This window comes from Colletotrichum gloeosporioides, assembly GCF_011800055.1.
Source record: "Colletotrichum gloeosporioides strain Lc1 chromosome Unknown consensus_114, whole genome shotgun sequence".
Lineage (NCBI taxonomy): Eukaryota > Fungi > Ascomycota > Sordariomycetes > Glomerellales > Glomerellaceae > Colletotrichum > Colletotrichum gloeosporioides.
This window is the reverse complement of record NW_025544759.1, coordinates 108,124-130,934: the sequence shown is the minus strand read 5'-3', so window position 1 is coordinate 130,934 and position 22,811 is coordinate 108,124. Positions and strand designations below refer to the sequence as shown.

General features: G+C 50.9%; 9 protein-coding genes across 9 annotated transcripts; 5 read left to right on the top strand and 4 right to left on the bottom strand.

The window, feature by feature from the left end:
• Nucleotides 1–1,670: 1,670 nt before the first annotated feature.
• On the top strand, nt 1,671–3,360 carry GCG54_00014387 (uncharacterized protein; the record flags this gene model as incomplete). Its single annotated transcript, XM_045414225.1, has 2 exons — nt 1,671–2,378; nt 2,464–3,360. The coding sequence occupies 2 exons, from the start codon at nt 1,671–1,673 to the stop codon at nt 3,358–3,360; spliced, it is 1,605 nt and encodes a 534-aa protein (XP_045256691.1).
• Nucleotides 3,361–4,332: 972 nt separating this feature from the next.
• Nucleotides 4,333–6,307, top strand: GCG54_00014386 (Thiamine transporter; the record flags this gene model as incomplete). Its single annotated transcript, XM_045414224.1, has 4 exons — nt 4,333–4,610; nt 4,668–4,835; nt 4,893–5,124; nt 5,180–6,307. The coding sequence occupies 4 exons, from the start codon at nt 4,333–4,335 to the stop codon at nt 6,305–6,307; spliced, it is 1,806 nt and encodes a 601-aa protein (XP_045256690.1).
• A 196-nt stretch (nt 6,308–6,503) lies between these two features.
• On the bottom strand, nt 6,504–7,457 carry GCG54_00014385 (uncharacterized protein; the record flags this gene model as incomplete). The annotated part of the gene is made up of 1 exon (XM_045414223.1): nt 6,504–7,457. The coding sequence occupies one exon, from the start codon at nt 7,455–7,457 to the stop codon at nt 6,504–6,506; it is 954 nt and encodes a 317-aa protein (XP_045256689.1).
• Nucleotides 7,458–9,941: 2,484 nt separating this feature from the next.
• Nucleotides 9,942–10,865, top strand: GCG54_00014384 (uncharacterized protein; the record flags this gene model as incomplete). Its single annotated transcript, XM_045414222.1, has 1 exon — nt 9,942–10,865. The coding sequence occupies one exon, from the start codon at nt 9,942–9,944 to the stop codon at nt 10,863–10,865; it is 924 nt and encodes a 307-aa protein (XP_045256688.1).
• A 423-nt stretch (nt 10,866–11,288) lies between these two features.
• Nucleotides 11,289–13,136, bottom strand: GCG54_00014383 (uncharacterized protein; the record flags this gene model as incomplete). The annotated part of the gene is made up of 1 exon (XM_045414221.1): nt 11,289–13,136. The coding sequence occupies one exon, from the start codon at nt 13,134–13,136 to the stop codon at nt 11,289–11,291; it is 1,848 nt and encodes a 615-aa protein (XP_045256687.1).
• A 627-nt stretch (nt 13,137–13,763) lies between these two features.
• On the bottom strand, nt 13,764–14,612 carry GCG54_00014382 (uncharacterized protein; the record flags this gene model as incomplete). The annotated part of the gene is made up of 1 exon (XM_045414220.1): nt 13,764–14,612. The coding sequence occupies one exon, from the start codon at nt 14,610–14,612 to the stop codon at nt 13,764–13,766; it is 849 nt and encodes a 282-aa protein (XP_045256686.1).
• A 2,594-nt stretch (nt 14,613–17,206) lies between these two features.
• On the bottom strand, nt 17,207–18,305 carry GCG54_00014381 (uncharacterized protein; the record flags this gene model as incomplete). The annotated part of the gene is made up of 4 exons (XM_045414219.1): nt 17,207–17,521; nt 17,581–17,770; nt 17,829–18,007; nt 18,075–18,305. 4 exons carry the CDS (start codon nt 18,303–18,305, stop codon nt 17,207–17,209), a joined length of 915 nt encoding a protein of 304 aa, XP_045256685.1.
• A 672-nt stretch (nt 18,306–18,977) lies between these two features.
• Nucleotides 18,978–20,958, top strand: GCG54_00014380 (Manganese transporter SMF1; the record flags this gene model as incomplete). The annotated part of the gene is made up of 4 exons (XM_045414218.1): nt 18,978–19,413; nt 19,494–19,732; nt 19,786–20,060; nt 20,112–20,958. The coding sequence occupies 4 exons, from the start codon at nt 18,978–18,980 to the stop codon at nt 20,956–20,958; spliced, it is 1,797 nt and encodes a 598-aa protein (XP_045256684.1).
• Nucleotides 20,959–21,681: 723 nt separating this feature from the next.
• On the top strand, nt 21,682–22,341 carry GCG54_00014379 (uncharacterized protein; the record flags this gene model as incomplete). Its single annotated transcript, XM_045414217.1, has 2 exons — nt 21,682–21,969; nt 22,027–22,341. 2 exons carry the CDS (start codon nt 21,682–21,684, stop codon nt 22,339–22,341), a joined length of 603 nt encoding a protein of 200 aa, XP_045256683.1.
• Between the last annotated feature and the right edge of the window lie 470 nt (nt 22,342–22,811).

The following is a 22,811-nucleotide window of genomic DNA, read 5'->3' as shown; positions in this document are numbered from 1 at the left end:
TTCTAAGAGATTATATTAAATCTTCTCTATAAATAACTATTTAGTAAATATAAAACCTATAAATATTAGATTACTTAAAGAGTTTAAATTTTTAACTATTACTATTTTATTTTCTTTAAAAATTATATTTTTATTATATCTAATTAGTATCCTTTTAGCTATTAAGTAGAAAAATAATCTTATTACTTTAAAGGTATTCTTAAGATTAATCTCCTATAGTTTAAAATTTGTAGTTTTAATTAATTTAAGGATAGTATTATATACTAAACTTCTTAAATCTAATCTCTTATTAACTACTTTCTATATAGTTACTCTAATTATAAAGTTTATAATAGAAGAAAGGAGAAGGTTAGTTTAAAATAATCCCCTTTTAGTAGAGTTAGAAGAAAATAGAGTTAGATTATTAATTAAAAATATATTAATTTATTTAATTAATTTAATAATTTAAGAGAAGTTTAAAAAGTAATTATAAATAATTATTAGATATTTATTAAGTAGTTATTATTATATAACTATAATAATTATTAAATAATTATTAACTTTAGTAGTTTAAAAGCTAAAGAGATTTTATAAATAGGAGATATATATTATAATAGTTATAACCTCTACTTAGAAGTATTACTTTTAGTAACTTAATAATTTATTAATTACTTTATAGTAATTATTAAACTATAAAGTTAAAGTTCTAATAGCTACTTAGGAATAACCTTATTATTTAGTAGATAGATTTAGGTATTTAGAGGGTTTATAACCTATATAAAGTAGCTTAATTAATCTAGCTATAAGTACTAGGCGCGCCTAGCTATAAAGTAGTATAGCTGATCCCTTACGTAAAGGTGGGATTTAGGCTGGGGTTCAGGCCTCAGGCCTGGGCCCGGCCGACTACCGTCTCGCACCTGCGGACATCGGCTGAACACTGTCGCGACATCAGTTGCTCTCTTGAGTGGGACAACATGTCAACATGGGACGACTCAACGCTCACACTGAAAGGCGCGAGCACGTCAACGGGTCCGCCGATGCACCCGAGCCTTTGAAAAACAACACCAAACAAAATCTCCCAATGCCTCGGTCCGGAACGTGGAATACTTGGCTCTAACCCGATGCCGCTGCAGAACTCACTGTACGAAGTACCAGACCAGAACCTCATCCAGTGCTGAAAATTTTCGTTATGATCAACTACCGGAATGGATACCCTTGTGGATCTCAACTGGCCATCACCACATTAATTAGCCCCGGCCGAGCAGGTTCGTCACCTCCGATGTGCCGCCGTAAGTGGCTCTTATTCCCCTCATTAATATCGGCCGCCAGACCCTTGCTCCGTCGCGGGGCCTAGCTGGGTCGAGATGATCTGATAAGATAATAAAGTATCTGTATCGCTCACCAACGTGGCATCCTGCCGCCGTCCATACAATTACACCCTTGTCTTGAGCCTACTAGGGCCCTAAAGCACAAACAGCTTGCTGCAGAAAATTATTGCTTCTGTGGGAAAAGTGAGGGGAACGAGCGATAACGATTCCCGCACGCCACCAACAATCAACACCATCCCATCCCATCCAATCTCACAGCACCACTCAATCGGATCCTACCCCGAGCCACGTCAAACCGAACCCCTCCTCTCTGCTGGATCAGCCTCTCGCGAGCTTTGTTCTGCCAATACGACAGCAGCAGCAATGGCGCCCGCGATCCCGCCCACGCGACGGTCGCGCAACGGCTGCATCGACTGCCGCCGGGCCAAGGTCAAGTGCGACGAGATCCGCCCGTCATGCGGTACTTGCGCCCGGCGTCGGCACGTCTGCCAGGGGTACAAGACGCCTGCCCCTACCCACTCGCGATCATCCAACGCGTCACTGCCGCCGTCCACGGCCTCGTCTGGTGTCGCTGCTGGTGGCAGCGGTGGCAAGAGCGCAGTGGGAGCAGCAGCGGCGTCGCCAAAGACTCCGGCGAGCGAGGCTTCGGTGACCGAGACGATCGCCGTGGCAACCACCCCGGCGGAGGCTGAGTGTCGGCCGACGCTGGTGGTGGAAAGCCCGAGGATCTTCTCGCTCATCCCGCCTGGCACGGTGCCGGTCGGGGATCAGCCGCATTTTGAGGTCTACTTCAACAGACACCCGTTTGAGCTGCTGATTGGCCAGGAGTTTGTGTGCGAGATGAACGCCAACGTCTTGATGATGTTACAGCAAGATCCAGTAACGGTCGCAGACGCCGTGTCGGCGGTTGGCTACTCATATCTTGTGGGGATGGGGAACAACACCTCACAAACGCTTTTGCCGGTGCTAAATCGCAGGGCAAGAATACTTGCCAATCTGAGGAGCATGAAGCCGTCGAGTTATTACTTTGAGGAAGCTCTGTTCTTACTTCTCGGTCTTTGCGCAATGGAGGTGAGTTCTATGCTCCGTGTGGGACGTTCTCATCCGACTGTGAATCTCGGGTGGTGAACATGGATCGTATGCTCACAGGGTCCAGCTCGTTACTCTGGCGCAACCAGGACACCAGGCTACCATTCCTACTGTCCTGTCCAACGTGGCGTCTCTCATCACACACCACGTCTCTGCTGGAGGAAACGTATCGTCTATTGCGAGATATTATCTCCGCGCATTGGCCAGACAAGATCTCGTGGTCTCGCTCGTCCAGCTGCGCCGGCCCAAAGTGCCCACTTACGTCTGGCTCGAAGACGAGCCCAAGCCTGACCGACTGCTCGGCTACACCGTGACCATGATGCCTCTCCTCGAAGAACTCTGCACGCTGGCGGAGGAGGTTCGAGATCAGGTCCTTCAGCCTGCTTTTAACAACTCTCTCCTGGATGGACCCGGGACCATCTCCACATCGGATGACACTTCGCCGCCTTCGTTGTGCCTCGACGGCTGGCTGGACGCGGGTTGCTCCGATACCCTTCTGCGAGCGGACTCCCTCCGCATGCGGCTGGAAGCCTGGCGCCCCATGATATCTGACAGCCTCTCGTTCCGCTCGTCGCGCAAGTTCCGTGCACAGGCTGCATGCTACCGGGCGGGGGCCCTCCTGTACCTGCATCGTCTCTTTAACCTCCCCAACTCATCCCCCACAGCAGACGCTGAGGCGTTAAGCAAGGCTCACGACGTGATGCTCTACACCAGCGGCCCGCCTGCAGAGACCAAGATGTTGCTGTGGCCCGTTTTCCTGGCGGCCTGCGAGATGTTAGATGATGAGGACAGGACTGCTGTGCGGGATGTGTTCGACTCGATAGGCACGCATCGAAAGACGGTCACCGTCGAGCGGACGCGGACATTCGTCGAGGAGAGGGTGTGGAAAGCTAGAGATGCAGGCCAGGACTGGAACTGGATGGTGCTAGCCCAGCTTTATCCGGGAGAGTGTCTTCCTATTTGAGTCATCCAATGGTAGCGGCGTTCGGGGCTGGATGGTGTTGGGCATGGAAATACTCGCCTAGTCGGCAAGTGGGAGGAGTCGTGCATTCCGGACGAGCCCTTATCTATCTACACTAATTCACGGGTCTCTTTGACGTTGAAATAGGCTTCTTTTGAGACGCACGTTGGTCATGGATACGCCCCGCGGCTCAGCCGTTCCCGTACCCATTGTCTCGGATTCATCGAGACCGCGTGGGACTAGGTGAACTGCCGGACAGGCGTTGTTATCTATGCTATCACCAGAAGCTATCAGTGATCCGGGGACGCCAGAACATCGCCATGGATGTTGGCCAATTGACGATCTCAGAATATTCACGAGCGGGCGCATCCATGTTCGCTTTCCCGCATATCTCTCTACGCGGGCGTTTTTGGCCCCCCAAGATTGCAAAGTCTCCTGCACGTGTTAATAGCGCTAGGGGCGGAAATCACAGTGATTTTTTTAACTTTGCGAATTTTCCTCTGCTCTCGCCGTCGGTCTTGTAGCCTGGTCAGGCGATTTTCCCACTGATTATCCCACAAACGGGCTGGTCTGGCGGGAACCAAGTGCGGGGTCCGATGTGACCTCGGCGGGCTGTCGGCGTGATGTCCTTGGTGGGAGTTCGATTCGTTGATTCCTGGGCGCGGCAGGGATGCATGGATCTGATAAGGGTCGAGGCCTGCAGATGCGCGTCGGACCACTCAATCTGATAAGCTACTTGGCTCTCTCATCCTACCTTCTTCTTCCCGAGGAGGGTCGTCAAGGGTACAATCGATCCCGTGTGGGGGGAAATGCGTCTTTTTTTACTGCCGACATAAGGACCACATCTCCTGCTTGTGAAAAAGTTTGTTTTGATTCATTTGATGTGCTTGACCTCGCGGTATCCCACTGTTCATCCCACAAACTGCGCATCTAGACTCTTCAACAAGTTCTAGGTGCTCTGTGGTCTGCGTGTGCATGAGTACCCGACCTGACGGACCATCAGCAAGTGGAGACCGAGTGCAGTTTACGATCCCCTCAACGGACGACGAACTTGAAATCACGCCTCTGTTGAGCGCTGAGTCGTCCAATCACGGCACGATGGGCAAGGCTATCCTCGAGAGAATCAGGGTGAGGGACGACGACGAGCACGGTTACGAGACGACGAAATGGATTAACCCAGACATCGCGCCTCTGCCACCGAACCGGAGAACCTGGGGTGTATGGGCCTTCCTCGGTTTTGGATCCATCTCGAAGTAAGTTTCGACATTCAATGCGCACCTCTCATCATGATGCTGACTTCATCTCCGTAGCTTGTGCATTTCAGCATGGACTGGCGCGGCATCCTTGTTGTCGCTGGGCCTCACGATCCCTCAAACAATCGGCCTGATGATTCTTGCTAGAGTTCTGATCTGCTTGCTTGTCATTGGCAACGGATGGATGGGTGGTGAATGGCACATTGGTTTCACTGTTTCCCAGAGGTAAGCCAATCGCGAAAGAGACCCTCTCTACGCCCAACAACTAACAACATCTCGCAGAATCATCCTCGGCATGAATGGAGCCTACATCGGACAGCTGATTCGAATCATGCTTTCCATCGTGTGGTACGGCTCTCAAGCATGGCTAGGAGGACTCTGTGTTTCCGCCATGTTGAGCAGCTGGAGCTACAAATTCCTTACCATGGAGAACACGCTCCCTGAGAGCGCTCACATGGTCACCCGCGACCTGATTGGCTTCGTCATCTTCCACATTATCTCCGTCCCGTTCCTAGTGAGTGCTTCATCATGACCTTTTTTTCGAATTGCATGAGTACTAACTCCCTCAGCTCATCCGCGTAGAGCGAGCCAAGGTGCCGGTTATCATCGCCAACATCATCGTCTTGATCACCATGATGGGCATTACCATCTGGGCCTGTACCACCGGCGGAACCGGTCCCTTGTTTGAGTCCGGCGCGAAGCAAATCTCCACTCTCACCAAGGAATGGGCCTGGGTCTACGGCATCATCGCCTCCGTCGGAAACATCTCTGCCGGTGTTCTCAACCAGAGCGACTTCACCCGTTTCGCCCGCCGCCAGGGCAACCAAGTGCCCGGAATCGTCTTCTCTCTCTTCATCCCTGGCATGATCGTCCCGATCTTCGCCATCCTGACTGCCTCGGCCTCCATGGCTATCTGGGATCTGGAGGAGCCCATGTGGAACCCTCTCACTGTCATCACTCAGTGGATGATGGATGACTACAACGCCAAGTCCCGTGCCGGGGCCTTCTTCTGCAGTCTGGGCTTCGTTCTGGGCCAGATTGCCGAGAACATCCTCGGTAACGGATACGCTGCCGGCATGGACTTGGCCGGTCTTCTTCCCACCTGGATCACCATCAAGCGCGGTGCCCTCATTGCCGCCGTCCTGTCCTGGGCCGTCCAGCCCTGGGAGTTCTACAACACCGCGAGTGTCTTCGTTTCTGTCGCAGCCAGTTTCTCTGTCTTCATGGGCCCCTTGACCGGCATCATGATGACGGACTACTTCATCATCCGTCGCCAAAAGATTGAGATCAGCCAGCTCTACACCGGATCCAAGGAGGGCGCTTACTGGTACACCGGCGGCTTCAACTGGCGCGCCTTTGTCGCCTGGGTCGTGTGTTTCGTACCGGCGATGCCCGGCATGATCGCCGCTGTCAATCCCAACGTCAAGATCAACGATGGTCTGTACAAGTACTACCTTGGCAACTACATCTTTGGCTTCCTGGAAGCTGGAGCGCTGTACGCCATCTTGACGTTCGCGTTCAAACCCAAGAGACTCGGATTTCAGGATGACTTCGACATCTACGGAACGTTCGAGGAGGATGTTGCCCTCAAGAAGGGCATGGCGCCTTTCGAGAAGCCCAAGACCGTTGAAGGACCCATTGAAGGAGCCCCCGTTCATGTCGACAGTGATGGAGGAAAGAAGCCCGCTGAGGTTTAAGCGAGCAGTGTTGGGTGTCCCAACTTGCAAATAGGTGTCGGGCGTATGTGCTCTGATGCGTGAATTGTCTTCAGATACCCCTTTTATGTCGACAAACGAAGAATGTTAATGTTAGATGGTCTATTTATCTGAGGATTTTACTTATTCAAGGTGTGAATTTCCCGTTTATGAAGCCTCATGTTAGCATAGAGAATTATTATAGACGAGCCTTTACGACCAAAGAACCATTAGCTTCCTCCCAAGCTTTGCTGATGATACTCCAGTACTTCTTCGGTGACTTTCTCATGTGCTCAACGTGTCCGCTGCCCTCCCATAAGCTGCTGTCGACCATGTAACCCAACTCCCTCGCCTCATCTGCGTGCTTCTCTACAGCTTCCCACGCAGTGGTGCGGTCCTCCTTGGAGTATATGTACAGCCGCCTGGCTAACTTCGTCTCAAATATCTCATCATTCGCCATCCTAAAAGCGACAACAAGTAGATTCTCGCGTGAACGAGCCAGCTCTAGAGCGCGCAGCATATAGAGAAGCATGATGCACATGACCTTGGTGACTTGTGGCGGCCACGGAACCTTGGACCTAGCGTCAACGGCCATCGCATCCGCCATTCTCCCAATTTTGCTCGGGCTGTGATCAATGGACCCGGGCGTGGAGTCCATGACCAGCAACGAGTGTGGCATCACTTGCCCGAAGGCGTTTCGATACCCTTCAAGAGTGGCGGTGAAGTACAGACATCCTGTGCTCGACAGCACATGAACCAGGACTGACGGATCCTTCCCAGGTGTGTGGGCGGCAGACTCGGTGCCAAATGCTTCGTGGATGAGTGGCTGAACGCAGCTAATCCTATCGTCTTGACTCGAAAACAAGCCCTTGAAGATTGGTGCCAGAACGAGTATGATTTTGGCTCCGGGGAACAGGATGCGGAAGCCATCGGCGAATTTGGCGACATGTTTGAGGCTGGCGTCGCCCCAGCCGAAAAGAAGTATCGTGTCTGGCCCATGTTGGTCGGCGATGTCTTTATCAAGACTATTTTGTGGCGCTGCGAGGAGGTATACTTGATCAGAGAGTCTTGTAAATTTGTCGGCTGTTCTGGTATATGACAGCTGGGGTTCTTCTGATTGGATCTCTCCAATTTCTGCTTTGGAGGTAGTCATTGCTCTGATATACTTGACAAATGTAGTCGACGCCGAACACACCAGCGAAACGAGCGACGCCCACAAAGCATCAAAGAGGACGAGGACTAGTAAAGTAAGGGAAACGGACACGTTGGGCCATAATCAGTTGGTTCGATACAGAATACGCTGCTGGGAATGATTGGCGGGGGCCTTGGGTTATCTCCCGCAGCACCCGCGGGCCGCAGGATGTGACTGTCAATATTGGATGCAGGAAAGCGGCGCAGCACCCGAGTTGCTACTTTCAGAAGATGACCACACTAGATTAAAATACATGCGCCCTGAGTGGTCAAACTAGGTGCCATGCCCCATTCAAATGCAGTGAGTATTTATGAAGCATTGGAGGGCGATCCCCTCTTTCAACTGGCTTTCTATGCGGGCCAACCTTCCCAGATCGTACCTAGTACTGTTTCCCATACAAACACACGATGTTCTTACCCAACCTGCGTTGACAGCTGCTATCCGGGCGGATACTTCTAGCTATCCAGGCGGGTAACTATTATTATATGGATACAATAGCTTATTTTAGATTATTAGTTCATTACCCCTATTATCTTTATCGTCCTTACTATCCAATCCCTGATATCCCTATCATCCATGTGGTTCCTGTAGTCCTCATCGTCCTTGTCGTTCCTGCCGTTCCTGTCGTTCCTTTCGTCCCTATCGTCGCTTTCCATATTGTCGTACTAATAATTATCGTTATTTTCATTACCCTTATTATTCATTTATATATAATACCCGCTAGGATAGCCAGGAATATCCGCCTAGATAGCAAAACTCTACTATCAAGTACCCCAGCTTGCTCTGGAACAGCCCTCCGGATATTTGACCGCCCCCTCATTCTCTCAAGGCACTAAACTTGTCATTCCCTGCGGCGTCTTCCATCGATAAGTACGTATGATATTTTTACCAGCAAAATTGATTTCAGGCCGATGATAATTGTCCTCGAATTGACACTGATTCCCCCCTGATGTTACACCTTGATCTTGGGAAAATACATCCTCTTACACGCACCCAATGCTATGACGGGGAAGTAGAATTTGTAGTTCGGGTATCCGATCATACTTACAGTTTCCCCCAAAGGTCAGCTAAACTATCACTCGCAATAGACAGCAATAGACAAGCAAATGGATGTCCAGTTGTGAACTTACCATGTCTGATTGAACACCCCTTCAACGCCCTCGTGCAACCACTCGCCATTCCCTTGCTGCCGGCTCTGGATGAACTACAGAGAGGTCAGCATTCATCCTCATATTCCATGCGCGAGCACTTTCGCCAGATAGATAGACAGATAGAATGCAACATACCTCAAGTCTTCTCTGAATAGGCTCTGGATCAGGATATCCGGCATGCATTAGCGCCAGCGGAAAGACTGATCTTGATTTACGCAAAATAATGGGACTTGGGAGTGTACGTTTCTTGTGAGGTGAGGCTTCCAGGATTTTATTTTGGGGAGGTCACGATGGTGCTAAACGACCGAGCAAACAAAGTGAGATGCTGATAGCTGGAGACCAGGTCTTCTACTTAAATCAAAAGACAATTGCAAAGCAAAATTGCCCTTCCAACGCCAAAACACGCGCATTTACTCCACACAAGTCATCTCAAGTGCAAGAATCCACGTGGACGGGAACGCCGCTATATGGACTACGCTGATACGGATAATATTAGTTACTGCGAAGGTCTTTTTCTTCACCAAAATCGAAGGGTCACGATGGAGCCAGAGTGGGATCTGCGGCATCTCCTTCTGTATTCACATCAATCGGAGAACTGCCAGTTAGCGGGAACCGACCGTGGAGCGTGCGTCATGTTTTCACGGATATTCGTGCTCAAAGAACCAGTCGGAATTTTAATGTGTTGAGATCATGGATATCAAATTATTCCTACAAATGCGGACACGGGTGCGGGATACCATATTAATTAGACACATACCGTGGAGATAAAGGCCGAGTGGCTGAGTCGGCTGGTTGCCTCGTGGAGGAATTAGCGTGTGTAAATCCCACTCAGGCTTTTTAGCTGACATGAAGCCGCCGAAAATCTCCATGTGTGCCTATACCAATCTTTTCCCGACACAGCATTATCATGTACCGAGCAGGGTCTGTGGCAGCAGCAAGAAGACGGCGGCTGAGGTGCCGAGTTCCGACCTTTGATTTTGCTGGCGTCATTAAGTGACATGCTTTCCTGCCCCCACCATTGGCACGTTCGGATATATCGCCATGACGGACTTAACGGCTTTTTAGCTTGTCTTTGAAATAAAGCCGATCGACTTGACTTGTCGGGATGGATTGTCAAGCACCGGCGCCCGAAACGGATGAATCAATGATATAGGCATGTCCATACCAAGCATAAATAATCTTGATGCCGTCTTCTTCATTGAAACCTCAAGGAGAAGTCACAACAATTACACCATAAGATCTACCACGGATTGTTCAATATTTCAATTCTTTTCATACAAATCTTTTGACCATCATGGCATCATCAACACCAACTGTCATTATCTTTGGCGCAGCCGGTGCTGTTGGAAGGGCCGCGGCCATTGAGGCTCACTCGCGCGGCGCTCGCATCTTCCTCGCTATGCGCAACACCAAAAAACCAATCCCGGGCCTCTCCGGAGAGTTGGAGGAAAAGAGCAACTTCACACGCATTGAAGCAGATCTTTTGAAACCGGATTCTATCCGCAGTGCGATCAGCAAGTCAGGGGCAACGGTTGCGTTCACCTACGTCATTCATCAGGCCCAAGATGCCATGAAGTCGGCGTTTGGGGCGATGAAAGACGCGGGCATAAAACGTATCGTCTTCCTCTCATCATACACGGTTTATCCCGATAGGGAGGCCGCCGTCAGAGAAAACCATGTCATCGCAGGGCTTCATGCACGAGCCGAGGTCTCCTTGGAGGAGACCGGTTTGCCGAGTACCATTCTTCGACCAATGTACTTCAGCAGCAACATTAGCTCGGAGGCCGAGGACGTCAAGAATGGGGAGGTCTACTTGCTCCGACCTGGAGCAATCAGCGACTACCTAGCCCCTGAAGATATCGGGTATGTTGCTGGTGCGAAGCTAGCACAGCCAACCACCGAGTCCGAGATTATTCCGCTCTGTGGCCCCGATCTTCTGTCACAGAGAGACGCATGGGAGATCGTGTCGCAAGAGCTCGGTCGGGAGATCAAGATCAAGGAGATCGGAGAGGAAGAATTCCTTGCGCGTCAACAAGTCCCTCCCCCATTGGCCCGCACCCTCGCCGACTACTGGCTGGAAGGAGAAGAGACGTCGGCGAGATATCCGGCAGACCGTTACAAAGAGGCATCCGCAAACCTGAAGAAGTACACGGGAAGAGAGCCAACTACATTTTCCCAGTGGATTAAGGCTCACAAGTCTGAGCTATTCGACGCGTAGATGCTAAGGGATGTGACACCCCGAGGCCACGGAGGAAAGGCAAGCCCACATCGGGATCCTCCTGACTCAGATAATTAGACGTTGAAGAAAGATACGATCCTTTTCCTTGAAACACACTGGTTGAATCCTTAGAATGATTCTTATCACTATAATCTTTTTGCTGATTTTCTTTTACTACAGCCCTTACTTCTTCTGAAGGAATATCTGGGTGAGTGCTTGCAGGGAAAGTTAGGAAATTTCGAATAGTCCATAGCTTGCAACAATTCAATCGATTTTATTCACTAGCACGCAGTTCGAAATACTCGGATAGAAACGAGTAAATAAAAAATTCATCTCCGTTGAAAGACTACCTACATGGCAACTTCTTGTTGCATGGTTTCACCAAGAAACCTCAGCAGCTCAATCTTCGGCAATCAATCCCCATCACACAATCACAAACGATGCGTGCTGATGGTTCGCAACACTTTGACCTTCCATGATGCCCATGATGAAGCTCTCGCCCAAAAAGGTCCACTCCTCCACATCCTTGTGAGACCGTAGCACAAACGGCACACAGCTACCTTTACACACCACCACAGTATCCCCCACAAGAGTCTTCTTAGATGCAAGGCCCATGTATCCACTGGCCGTGATTATGAAGGACCTGGCATGAGTGCGTGTGATGGCTGAGTCGGTGAAAGGTTTGACATGGATCCGTCTCCTCTCTTCCAGTTCGTCCTCGGTTTCCGGATCTCCATGGCTTGGCAAAAGTGGCGGTAGAAGGCTACGCCCCAGCCAGATATCAAAGTATTGCTTATAAGAGTCTGGGACCAGATCCCAACTGAAATCTCGGTCAGCCATGAGGGTGCGCCAAAACACATCGTCCACACTCTTTGGCTGATACGGGCTTTGAGTCGACAACCGCCGCCTTGCCTCCTCTTCCCATTTCAGAACATTGACCCGCGTCTGTTCTGCTCTTTGCCTGACGTTCCGTGCTCTTTCCCCCCCATTGCTGCCTGAGTATTGCGGTAGATACGGGTTCTCGCTTGCGTACACCACGGTATCAATTATCCATCCAGTAAGATGGATTACCTTCCTATGTCTGTCTGACGATGTAGACTGCGGGAACATCTTTTCCACACCATCGGAAATTTTCACATCGAGCCCGCTGGCGAAGAATCCTCTTGGGGTAGTTGGCCCGAGCCAAAAACCTCTATACGCTGTCTTCTCCCTGTCCGGGCGGTTGGAGTAGTCTGGGCACCACGAGGGAAGATGGAGGTCCGGGTCAACATCATCCACGTTGAACTGGAGGGGCAGCAGATACTGCCATTCCAAAATGAAGCGAGCCGTTGCACGAGCATAGACGTCTGCTACAGTTACGCTCTCGCTGTAGTCTGGCAGTATTGGTAACAGGTCTGACCTCTCCTGTTGCTTCCCAATACCAAGAAGCCCATAAATCTTGTCGCGGGGGTCCGTAGCGTAGAAGTAGTCAGCCACTTTGGACCATGTACTCAAGTTTGATTGGCCCGCTTTGATGAGTTCCTTGTCCTCTGGATAGTCTGTCAAGATTACCGAAAATTTGTTTTGAGTAAGTTCAAACCGGGAAGGCTGTTCTGCATTGTCGATGTACTTGCGGCTTGGGCGATGGTATCCGCGCCTCACATCGTCAAGGTGAACGAAGGCTTCAACTGATGCTGTCTTCGAACCACAGAGAATGACCGGATTCGGCGAGAGCAATATCTCTTGGATGACCCATGTGCGAGACCACCACCCTCGAGCTTGCAATGCGACGATGGCAACCAGCTCCTGCTCGCTGAATGTGTTGGCAGTGATATTCCAGACGTCATCGATGTGTAGTCTGTGAATGGCGCTCATTGCCAGGTCGCTGTCATCTGCTGCTCCCCCGAGCCAGATGAAAGTCTCGGTGGCTTGAGAGTAGATTTTGTCCATCAATGCAACCTGACCATTCTTCTCTGGTGCGTTGGGGGCTTGGTTGATAGAGATGGCGTCTGCCCAGATAGCTTTGGCGGAGTCGCTGGACCGTATCTGGCGAAGAAGCCCATCAAGACTTTTGGGAATGCGGAAGTTATCGTCGCCATCGAAGGTGATTGCGCACTTGTCGGCAGGATCTCCCCAGGTGTAGGACAATGCGGTGTAAACGGGCTTATCCACGAGCGACACAATATTCGGAACACATTTTATCGGCGTATCCTGACTTGTTGCTGGCTGAAGCTCAAGCAGCCTTATTTGCTTGTTCTTCCCGTCAAGGGGTACATCGTACGTTGCAGGCATTATTTCATGTAGTTTAGCCGTCGCAATGTTCGATCGCAGAGAGTGATTTGGGGCGGATGCGAGGCATCTTGGGACGCGTCAAACTTTAAATACCGATTTCACTAATTGTTCGCGGCAAAACAAATACAGCCTAACGCCAATATTTCTCATGCACACCTCGTTTATAATTGCCCTTCTTGGACGCAGCTGGAGGCCAAATGTGGTCGAGCTGAGAATCAGAACATGGGTCGTCTCAGCTAGCGGGACGGCTTTCAACCTAATTACTGCAAGCAAGCAACGTTCGTATCCCTGTGTGGTCCATGGAGCCGCGGCAGACTCACCCATTGCGTGCGAGTAAACTGGGAGCGTGCTGCAAGCCTTCGGAACGCATATGACGCGGCGCGGCGCTCAATGAATAACACTCGAGATTTGAAACTAATATTGCGCTGTGAGGCCTGCCAGCTTCAGTCTCCTCTGAACAGACTTGAGCGCGGTCCGCGTGGTTTTCCTTTGGCCTCCACCTTTTCTAATCTCGCTGCGGTTGCTTCCTCTTTCTTGGTTTACTCTTCCGGGGCCAATGAAGCCTCCCATCGGAAAGATCATTGCTCGCTGCTGTGTAGCATGTGGAATGGTTGTTAATATGACCGATCATTTGATCTCCACATCAACACGGCTATCGATATTGAAATCGAATTCTCGGAGCCGAAGACGAAGCGACATCTGTTCCTCTAAGGTGCCCAACCTTAGACTCCAACGCCTCAGCATCTCTTTAGGCCCTTGTTCCTGTCCATTCTTCCCAAACTCGTCTGATCCCTCGTCGAAGAGCCATGATCTGAACCAGGTGTCCTCGTTCAAGGTCTTCCAGAATATTTCCCATCTCACCATGTCTCTTTTGAAGACAGTCCAATCCCATAGCAAATGCTTAACTTGTGCCTTTGCATATGCAGCATTGACCAGGGACAGCAGTGGTTCATGAACATTTCTGCCTTCTGGAATCTTGGACCGCTGAAATAAAGGCAACATGTGTCGAGTGGCAGTCAGTGGCTCAACGCCCGGAAAGCTTTCTTGAAAGCTCACCCACTTAGTAAGCCATTGCTCCTGGACATACCAGAATGGAATGGAGAAGCGCTGCGATGCTCTAGCGGTACTCAATGGAGTATCAAGTGCGGAGAAGAGAGTTCTGGTAAGCTCTGCCCATTCCTTGAGGTCCTTAAGAATCTGGCTTCCGGAAATCTGCGAAGGCCTGAGATCCTCGCTATCATCAGCGTATATCCCTACTGATGGCAGGATGGACCATATGAGAGTTGCAATAGGTTCAAAGGACTGCATGTAGCAGTCTTCGAAGGCGTAAATTTCATGAGGCCTGCCGTCTTCCCTAGTGCCGCAACGTAAGATGACACCACTTTCAAGAGACCTTTGAATCGTATCAAGGCCTTCATCGCTGTGGAAAAGAGGCAATAGACGCTGCTCCAATCTCTGCCAACTTCCCCAAATCATCTTCACCGCTTGCCTTGAAGATTGCCTTAGGATGAAAGCAACGTCTAGGAGAAGTTCCGTAGGCTTTGCATCCACTGTCCGTTGGCTGTCCAGTCCCTCAGTGCCCCATTGAATTGAAACAGTATGGAAAAGGCTTTGGAGTTTCGTTGAACAAATTGCCTCATCCGACTCCGAAAGTGGTCTAAGCCGTCGGGTCCAATTCCCATCCGGTGGCCAACGACCTGGATTTTGTGTTTCTTCATGCTGATTCTCGATCGTCTCAAAGTACACATCACAGCCAGAGATTAGGCGATGGCTGACCTGATCAATGTCAGGCCGCAGTATCGCAAATCCTTCGATTCCATAGAGCCAGTACAGCCCGTCTTCCTGCGAGATTATGCTCAGCCAACCTGACCGGTCTTTGAAGCCCCTGGGGGCTCCCGGAACCAGTATATGTGCTCTTTGGGTAGATCCATGTCGAACAAAAGAATGAAAGTCATGGCCAGTACCAAATGCCCTGAAAGAACTTCTGAGGTTGCAGAGCTTGACTGCAGTCAGACGTAAGGATGCTGTTCGAGCGTGTACTTGGATGGTAGACTGAAGGCAAGGTGGAAGATATAGCCTTTTCTTCCGAACCTCTTCTGTCAATGCTGTTCCGATACTCATATCTCCTGAGATTGCCAGTGACCTTTGAAGAAGACCTATAATCTTCTGTTCCGATTTCATAGGCTCAACGAAATCAGGCACCCAAGAGGGCAATCGCCGCGACTTGACCTGATGGACTCCGGCCCACAACAGCACTTCTCGGCCTCGTCCACATCTCTGCATCAAAAATGCAGAAATTCCAATGCTGATTTCCTTCGATGTGAGGCTGTAGTCTCCAGTGATCATTCCATCCTTCAATCCGTGCAACATACCCAGCAGGGCAAAGACGCGGTCTCTAGCGTCGCTGCAGACGCATCTGCTAGTGTCGACCAGAAGTCCTAGTAGCTCGAGTCCTGGCTCTCCCTGCCTTTTCCGGTGAAGTCTTGTCCAAAGAGAAACCTGAAGGCGCTTGGTGATCTGGTCGGGCGTCCAAGGTCCGTATCTCGATCCGCAGAAGATGGTTAACGTGCGAGCAAGGGTTATTTCCTGGACAACCCATAATCGTTTGAAGAAAGGCCGATCATACAGATGTTCAATAGCTTTGAGACATATTTCGCATAAGCCGCTGCGAGAACGTTGGTGTGCGCAAGGGACCGTATCTCCAGAACGTGCCATAGCATCCATAGCTAAATCACTATCGCATGTTGCCATGCCGAGGTAGACTAAAACGCCTGCTGCGCCCACATAGATACGCGGCATAAGTGCCACCTGGGCTGTTCGCTCTTTCTCATCGTCCTGATTGATACATAAAGAGTCGATCCAGATGCTGCGTGGAAGGCCGACAGAGATTCGCACACTGCGGAGGGCGTTCTCACAGTTCCGAGTTATGGGTACAATGTCCCAAAATGGGCCGATGAACATGGGCCTACATCGAGTCGAGTTTCCAGATTCATCTGCCCAGGTATAAGAAATAGCCTCATACTGCGCCCGTTCTGAACCGACCTGCACTCTGGTAAAAGCCCCGTGGAGGAGGCTGTCACCAGTGTCAGAATCTAGCTCGAGAACCCTGATCTCATCATCGGCTGAAAACACTGGGTAGCATCTTGACGGTTCATATGGGTGGTTTTTCAGGTTTTGTTCTTTGTAGCTGTGTGTAAAATTGTGATTCTTGTTTAAGGCGGATTGAAATAGTGAAAAAGTCTGAGGGACGTTCGAATGCTCTTGCTGATGTCCCACGTCAGGTGTCGAACGAGGCATAATTGTTGCTAGCGGATCTGATGAATCGACTTCATCTATGTACTTCACAACGTTCGGCCATCTCAGCTCGTACTCTTCATTGTTGCCATCGTCATTGGGTTGATTCGGGGCGGGCACAGGAGATGAGAATGTGACGTCGTCTACGGAGGCGACAGCATAGCACCACCGACAGCAAGGTAGGCCCCCCACGACTGCCACGTCTGGCCTTATACACGTAGGCTCGCGCCATCTAGACATCAAGAAAGAGACAGTCAAGGAACACACCTGAAGAGTAAAGTCTGCTGTGTATGCTGTTGGCAATTCTCTCTCTCTCGGAGGAAGTAAGGTCGGAGGAAGTGACGTGATTCAACCCAGCAAAGTCCCATTTCACACATGCGGGGGCCAGGGAATCTACTTAAAGTGATTGAGAATGAACTGACGTGGCAGGCGCTGAGTAGACAGAGGTTGCCCGCTTCGTTGACCTTGAAAACAAAGCGGTAGTACCTCCATGTCAGACTCGCACCCGTTGTTATTGGTATTACTGAGTAGCCTGCATAAATGATGCAGAATTCAAAGAAAAGTACCACGCATAATGGCTGCATGCCTTCTTTGCGCCACCCTTCGGATCCAATCTCCGAACGCTAACATAATTATAGATTAGGAAGCCAGATTCCCCTGGGACGGCCGTCTACTGGTGCCCAGTGCCATCTAATTCACACCAAAAGACTCCATTCGGACTATAGATCTTCAATTTTTGACCGGATTGCTGGCCTTCAAATGTGACAGCCTATTATTTAATCCGGAAGAGCATATCCTTCAGCGCCTTCGTTGGTCCATTTGATGTTCAGCCCCTTCCAATCAACTTCGTTGAGCACCTTGACGTTCAACGGTTGAATTTCAAGTTGTTTCCTCACAAACTGCTTTTTGGCTTCTGGCAACCTGTCGACGATTGACTGCGGAGGACCGTAGAGGTTTCCGAAGCAATGGACCCCGCAAGTCTTGCAGAACGGGGCGCCGTTGAACTTGCGGCCAAATTGATATTCTTGGGTACTGTCTTTGCCAACGATCGTCACCTGAGATCGATGGGGGTAAACGCCGACGGTACCATTCTGTTGGAACAACATGTCAGCACCTCCGAAGGAAAATGGCCCTGAGGAAGGCCACGAACTCTGATGCAGATGCTGCAGTTGTCCTCCTTGATCTCGACTTCCTCTAGAGGTTTGCTTCTGAGTGCGAGTTGCACAGCTCCGCACTCGCAGGATCCAGTGTAGAGCTTGGGATGCTCTTCGGTGGCTTCTGGTGGTGTTGCGTTGACTTTAGGTGGCGACGATGCCGACTCAGAAAGAGTCTCGACGATGCTGAGACAGTGTGAGTGTGACGGGGAGCATGTTCTGGGTCAAGCCTCTAGCGACAGACCTGAGACTCCCGGGATAAGCAGCAAGTTCACCAGAAGAATCCATAGTCACAACTTCTTTGCCCTTGAGAAATATTCCTGGAATTTTAGAAATAAGGGGACGCAAGTTGATCCCTTTCTTGCCGGCTTGTACACCAGATGTGTGAGTTCCGAACAGGCCTGTACCGCATGTCGAGCAGAACTGTCGGGTGCACTGTGATTAGCGTCGCACTGCACTATGGTCTGTCTCCATGACTAGCCGGCCTCACCTCATGTTCAAGTGCCTCTCCCCTGCTTGAAGTGTACGAAGTCAGTAAATCTGAGTTGCAACCCCTCGTAATCTCCAGCTTGTCCTCTGCGTCGTAGATCCAGACATAGCCCATCTTCGCGCAAAGCGAGCAGTCGCAGATCACGAGCTGGGGCAATACTGGGAGTTGCACTTCGTAGCGGTTGGCCCCGCAGTGACAGTTGCCCTGAAAAGTTGCCAATGACTCAGCCATTGTAGCCCGCTCGTTTATCGTGATTCAAGTTGTCCACAGGCAGTTTCCGTATCGCAACAAAGCCAAGAGATGCGCGAAACAAACACCAAGACGAACCGTCGATTTATGACTTGGCGCAAAAGAACTTCGGTGGCGCTGCGATACGGCAGGCTGCGCCGCTAAACTGCCAGCATGACCAGCGACTGTCTCCGAGCTTCCCAATCCATCGACATCTCCGCACGGGAACATGTGCGACAGCGGCGCAGGATCACTGACCAATGGTGTTGTGAAAGATGATCTGCGCACCACAAAGGAGGGCTTTTCTCAATCATGATTTGTTACGCAGTGATGCGGATCTAATGAGATCTCATCGATTGAGGGTCTCGTCTAGTCCGTGCTTCATCTTGACCTTCACCTCGTCTTCAGATAGTATTGCTGTCGCGATGAATCTGAAGCTTATCTTCAATTCCCAGCCCCCGCAGTGAGCTAATGTCATCCGATCATGGCCGGTGGGCAGCTGACTCAGGCGGCTTCGGCCATCCGATCGGTGGATTGCGTGGTGAAACTAGCTGGGGCCCGGGTAACACGGCATCCCCGACGCCATAAGAACAGCTCTACGATTTCTCCCGAGACTCACCGCACTTCGCTCTTTCACAGTCGAAACAACAAGCAAACTTCGGGAGGGAGACCATCATGAACCGCCCATCGCGAACCGATGAGCCGTACGAAGGGGAGGGCTACAACCAGAGCCCGAACCCGCTGTCCAATGATTTGACCACGAACGAGGACCTCAACGGCACAGTGAATGCCAGGCAGTTGAACGCGGGCAGTAGCCAGGATAAATCCGCTGCCGATGACGCCGACATAGCCCGAGCTGATCCGAGCCGGGACAAAGACGGGGGCCCGGCGCCGGGAGGCCCTTCGGCCAAGACAATCATTCTTGGTCGACCCTCGGGAGATGGGGCCGACGCGGCCCCTCTCCCTCACGCTCACTCACAGATCCCTCCGTCCCCTAGCAGCACTGTGCACGATGACAAGGAGCATTCGGATTTGGTGGCTCGGGCGAAGAAGGCGCTCATGAAGTTCGGCTCCTTCGTGGGGCCGGGCTTCATGATTGCTGTCGCGTACAGTAAGACACCAACGCTCTACCCTGACGTGTTGCATTTTGGTAGTGTTGAGACTGCAAACTGACCCATCGGATGTGAACAGTTGATCCTGGAAACTATGCCACGGACGTCGCCGCTGGCGCGACCTACCGCTTCCGACTTCTTTTCATCGTCCTCTTGGCCAACTTGTTTGCCATCTTCCTTCAGAGTCTTTGCATCAAGCTTGGCACCGTCACTGGACTCAACCTGGCTGAAGCCTGTCGGGCCTTCTTGCCTCGCTGGTTGAACTATGCCCTGTACATTTTTGCAGAGGTTGCCATCATCGCAACCGACATTGCTGAGGTCCGTGAACCGGGTATCTCTGAGAAGGAGTCATGGTCTAACATTCTCATCAGGTGATTGGCTTTGCAGTAGGATTGAACCTTCTGATTCCTGCCATCCCGTTGGTAGCTGGCTGTGCCATCTCGATCTTGGATGTGATGGTTATCCTATTCTTCTACCGACCGCACGGGTCCATGAAAGGCTTGAGAACGTTCGAGTACTTCATCGTAGGCCTGGTTATGGCAGTAGTCGTTTGCTTCTGTATCCAACTGTCTCTCATTCAAGAGACGCCTGTTGGAGATGTCTTCGAAGGATACCTGCCCTCCCATGCCATTGTCGAAGCTAAGGGGTAGGATGCTGCTCTTGCAAGTCCACAGCCCAGTCGCTAACCTTCATCCAGTCTCTACCAAGCTTGCGGCATTCTGGGCGCGACAGTCATGCCACACAGCCTTTATCTCGGCTCAGGCATCGTTCAACCCCGTCTTCGAGAATACGACACGAAGCACAACCTTCTGCCGCCTGGAGTAGACGAGACAGACTTCGCAGACGGAAACACCGACAAGGGCTACTACGTGCCATCCGCCAGAGCCATCAAGCATTCCCTCAAAGTCTCTATCGCCGAGTTAAGCATTTCGTTGTTCACTTTCGCGCTGTTCGTCAACTCAGCTATCCTGATCGTTGCTGGAGTTTCACTATACAACAACCCCGACGCTCCTGACGCCGACATCTTCAGCATCCACAAGCTCCTCAAGGACTCTATCTCTCCCGCGGCAGCGACTGTCTTCGCGCTCGCCTTGCTTCTATCCGGCATTTCTGCCGGAGTAGTCTGCACGATCGCGGGCCAGATGGTCAGTGAGGGGTCCCTCAACTGGAAGATGCGGCCCTGGCTGCGCCGGCTCGTGACCCGCAGCATTAGCATCATTCCCAGCGTCATCATCGCGGGAGCCGTCGGTCGCAAGGGAATCAGTCAGGCTCTGGATGCTTCGCAAGTTGTTCTAAGTGTTGTCCTCCCGTTTGTTACGGCACCGTTGATCTACTTCACCTGCTGCAACAAGTACATGACGATCCGCGCCGGCGGTGCTCGATTCCGAACTAGCTCCGATGAGGAAGACTCCAACACCAGGGACGGGGGCTATGTGGTCAAGATGGCGAACTCGTGGTACACTGCGGCCTTTGCGATCTTAACCTGGCTTGTCATGGCGGTCATGAACGTCGCCAACTTGGTTCTGCTTGGAAAGGGTGTGTGAGTGAGAAATGAAAAGCGGGCGTGCTCGGTGAGGAGCTCGCCTGCGATGAAGCTGTTGGTCGTGAGAGATGTTTGGATCTCTCAATTGATTTCTTGCTGAGGCTCGCCTTAGTACTGATTTGTTTTGTGTCTTTATTTGGCTGGTTCAAGCTCACTGCTTGCCCGGCCGGCCGCTCGTTTGCTGTATGATCGCTGTTGTTTTCCCGGAGTTACAGCATTCAACATGCCCTGTCCCATCTTAGGTTCAACCCTCAAATATCAGTATAAAAGTTTGAATAAAACTCAATTTGCGTCATAACAGCAATGTCTAACATGTAGCAACTGTAGGGCACGCACTCGTGCGATGCCGAGATGACCCCGGCGACGCTCCGGGTACTCCGGCGAACTGGACCCACACGTTTCGGCGATGTCGGAGCCAACCTCTACTGTCTCGCTGCTTGCCCGATAAACGTTCGAATCTAATTCTAGACCACCAAGGGGACGAATGAAAGTCGTCATAAGTCGATGGCAATTGGCGCTGATAGATATGTGTACCTTTATGAGGGGCATGAGAACCCTGACAGGACTCGAACGATGACTGGGTCTGCCCGATCGATGACGTATCCATCCCACAGACCATCACCACATCATGATGTAGTTTGACCAGGATATTTGAAAACGACGATATATCATTCGAACATTGAAGTGCTATCAGATGACGGTATAATACCTGAAATCCGCACTCATGTTTTCGCTCAGAGCTGTCCGTTCCCTTCCAAAGATCTCCCGAGCTTCTTTGAGAAACTCACTTGCATTCACGCCTGTACACCAGAAGTGCCTCTTCCACATCAGCAGCATGGCCCGGTTTCCTACTCCTTCTAGCGATCCCCCGAAGAAGGAGATGCAATACTTCCCTGACATGACCACGGCACTGCCGTCGGAGTCGGGCGAATTTCGGCGCGTGCTTTGGACTGGTCTCTACTCCCAGCTGGTGCTTATGACCGTCCCAGTAGACGGAGACATTGGTGAAGAAGTACGATCAGCGACGAGAGAATTTATATTTTGTAGAACCTCCTAACATCATCATCAGGTACACACCGTCGATCAGATTCTCACCTTTACATCTGGCAAGGGTCTCGCTCAAGTTGGCGGTAAAGAGCAGGAGGTCAAGGCTGGCGACATGGTTATTGTCCCGGCCGGAACGAAGCACCAGTTCTTGAACAAGGGACCCACGCCACTGATCCTGTACACCGTCTACTCGCCAGCTGAACATAAGCCGACGACAGTCCACGAGACCAAGGAGCAGGGCGACAGAGAAGAGGAAGACGGTATCGACGTTGCTCCAGCATGGAGCCAACGCAGTAAGGAGCAGAACGAAAAGGAGGGCTGGGTTAAGGGGGAGTAGAAACATCTTTATCGTACATAAAATCAAGACCGCTATTTACCGTTCGTTGATTACCTTGCGTATCAATGTGGGCTGGCATGCGGCGTTCGTCGCTGCTACTAGTGAGATGCGATGGTCGATTGACGGGATGATGTGGGATGTCATTTCTGAAGAGAAATCTTACAGCTCGAAGTTGACTTCCAGGTCCTTCGGCGCAGGATTCCCCGTGACCCGTTGAAGACGGCGAACGGAAATGCAATGCGGCCCACAGTTCGGATATCGGCAGCGTCGCGGATGAGGCGGAGTCATGGGAGATTAATGCGGCAACATCGGTGTTGAAACCGAAGGCAGAGTCATGTCAAGGTTCAGTCTAGATGAAACATTCATATTGCCATACGACCATTTCCATTTGGAGGCGGGCAATATTCTTCGTCTTGACGAGATCGTGCATCCTTGTTGAATGTTGGTGAGACAAGCTTTTTAGATTGCCT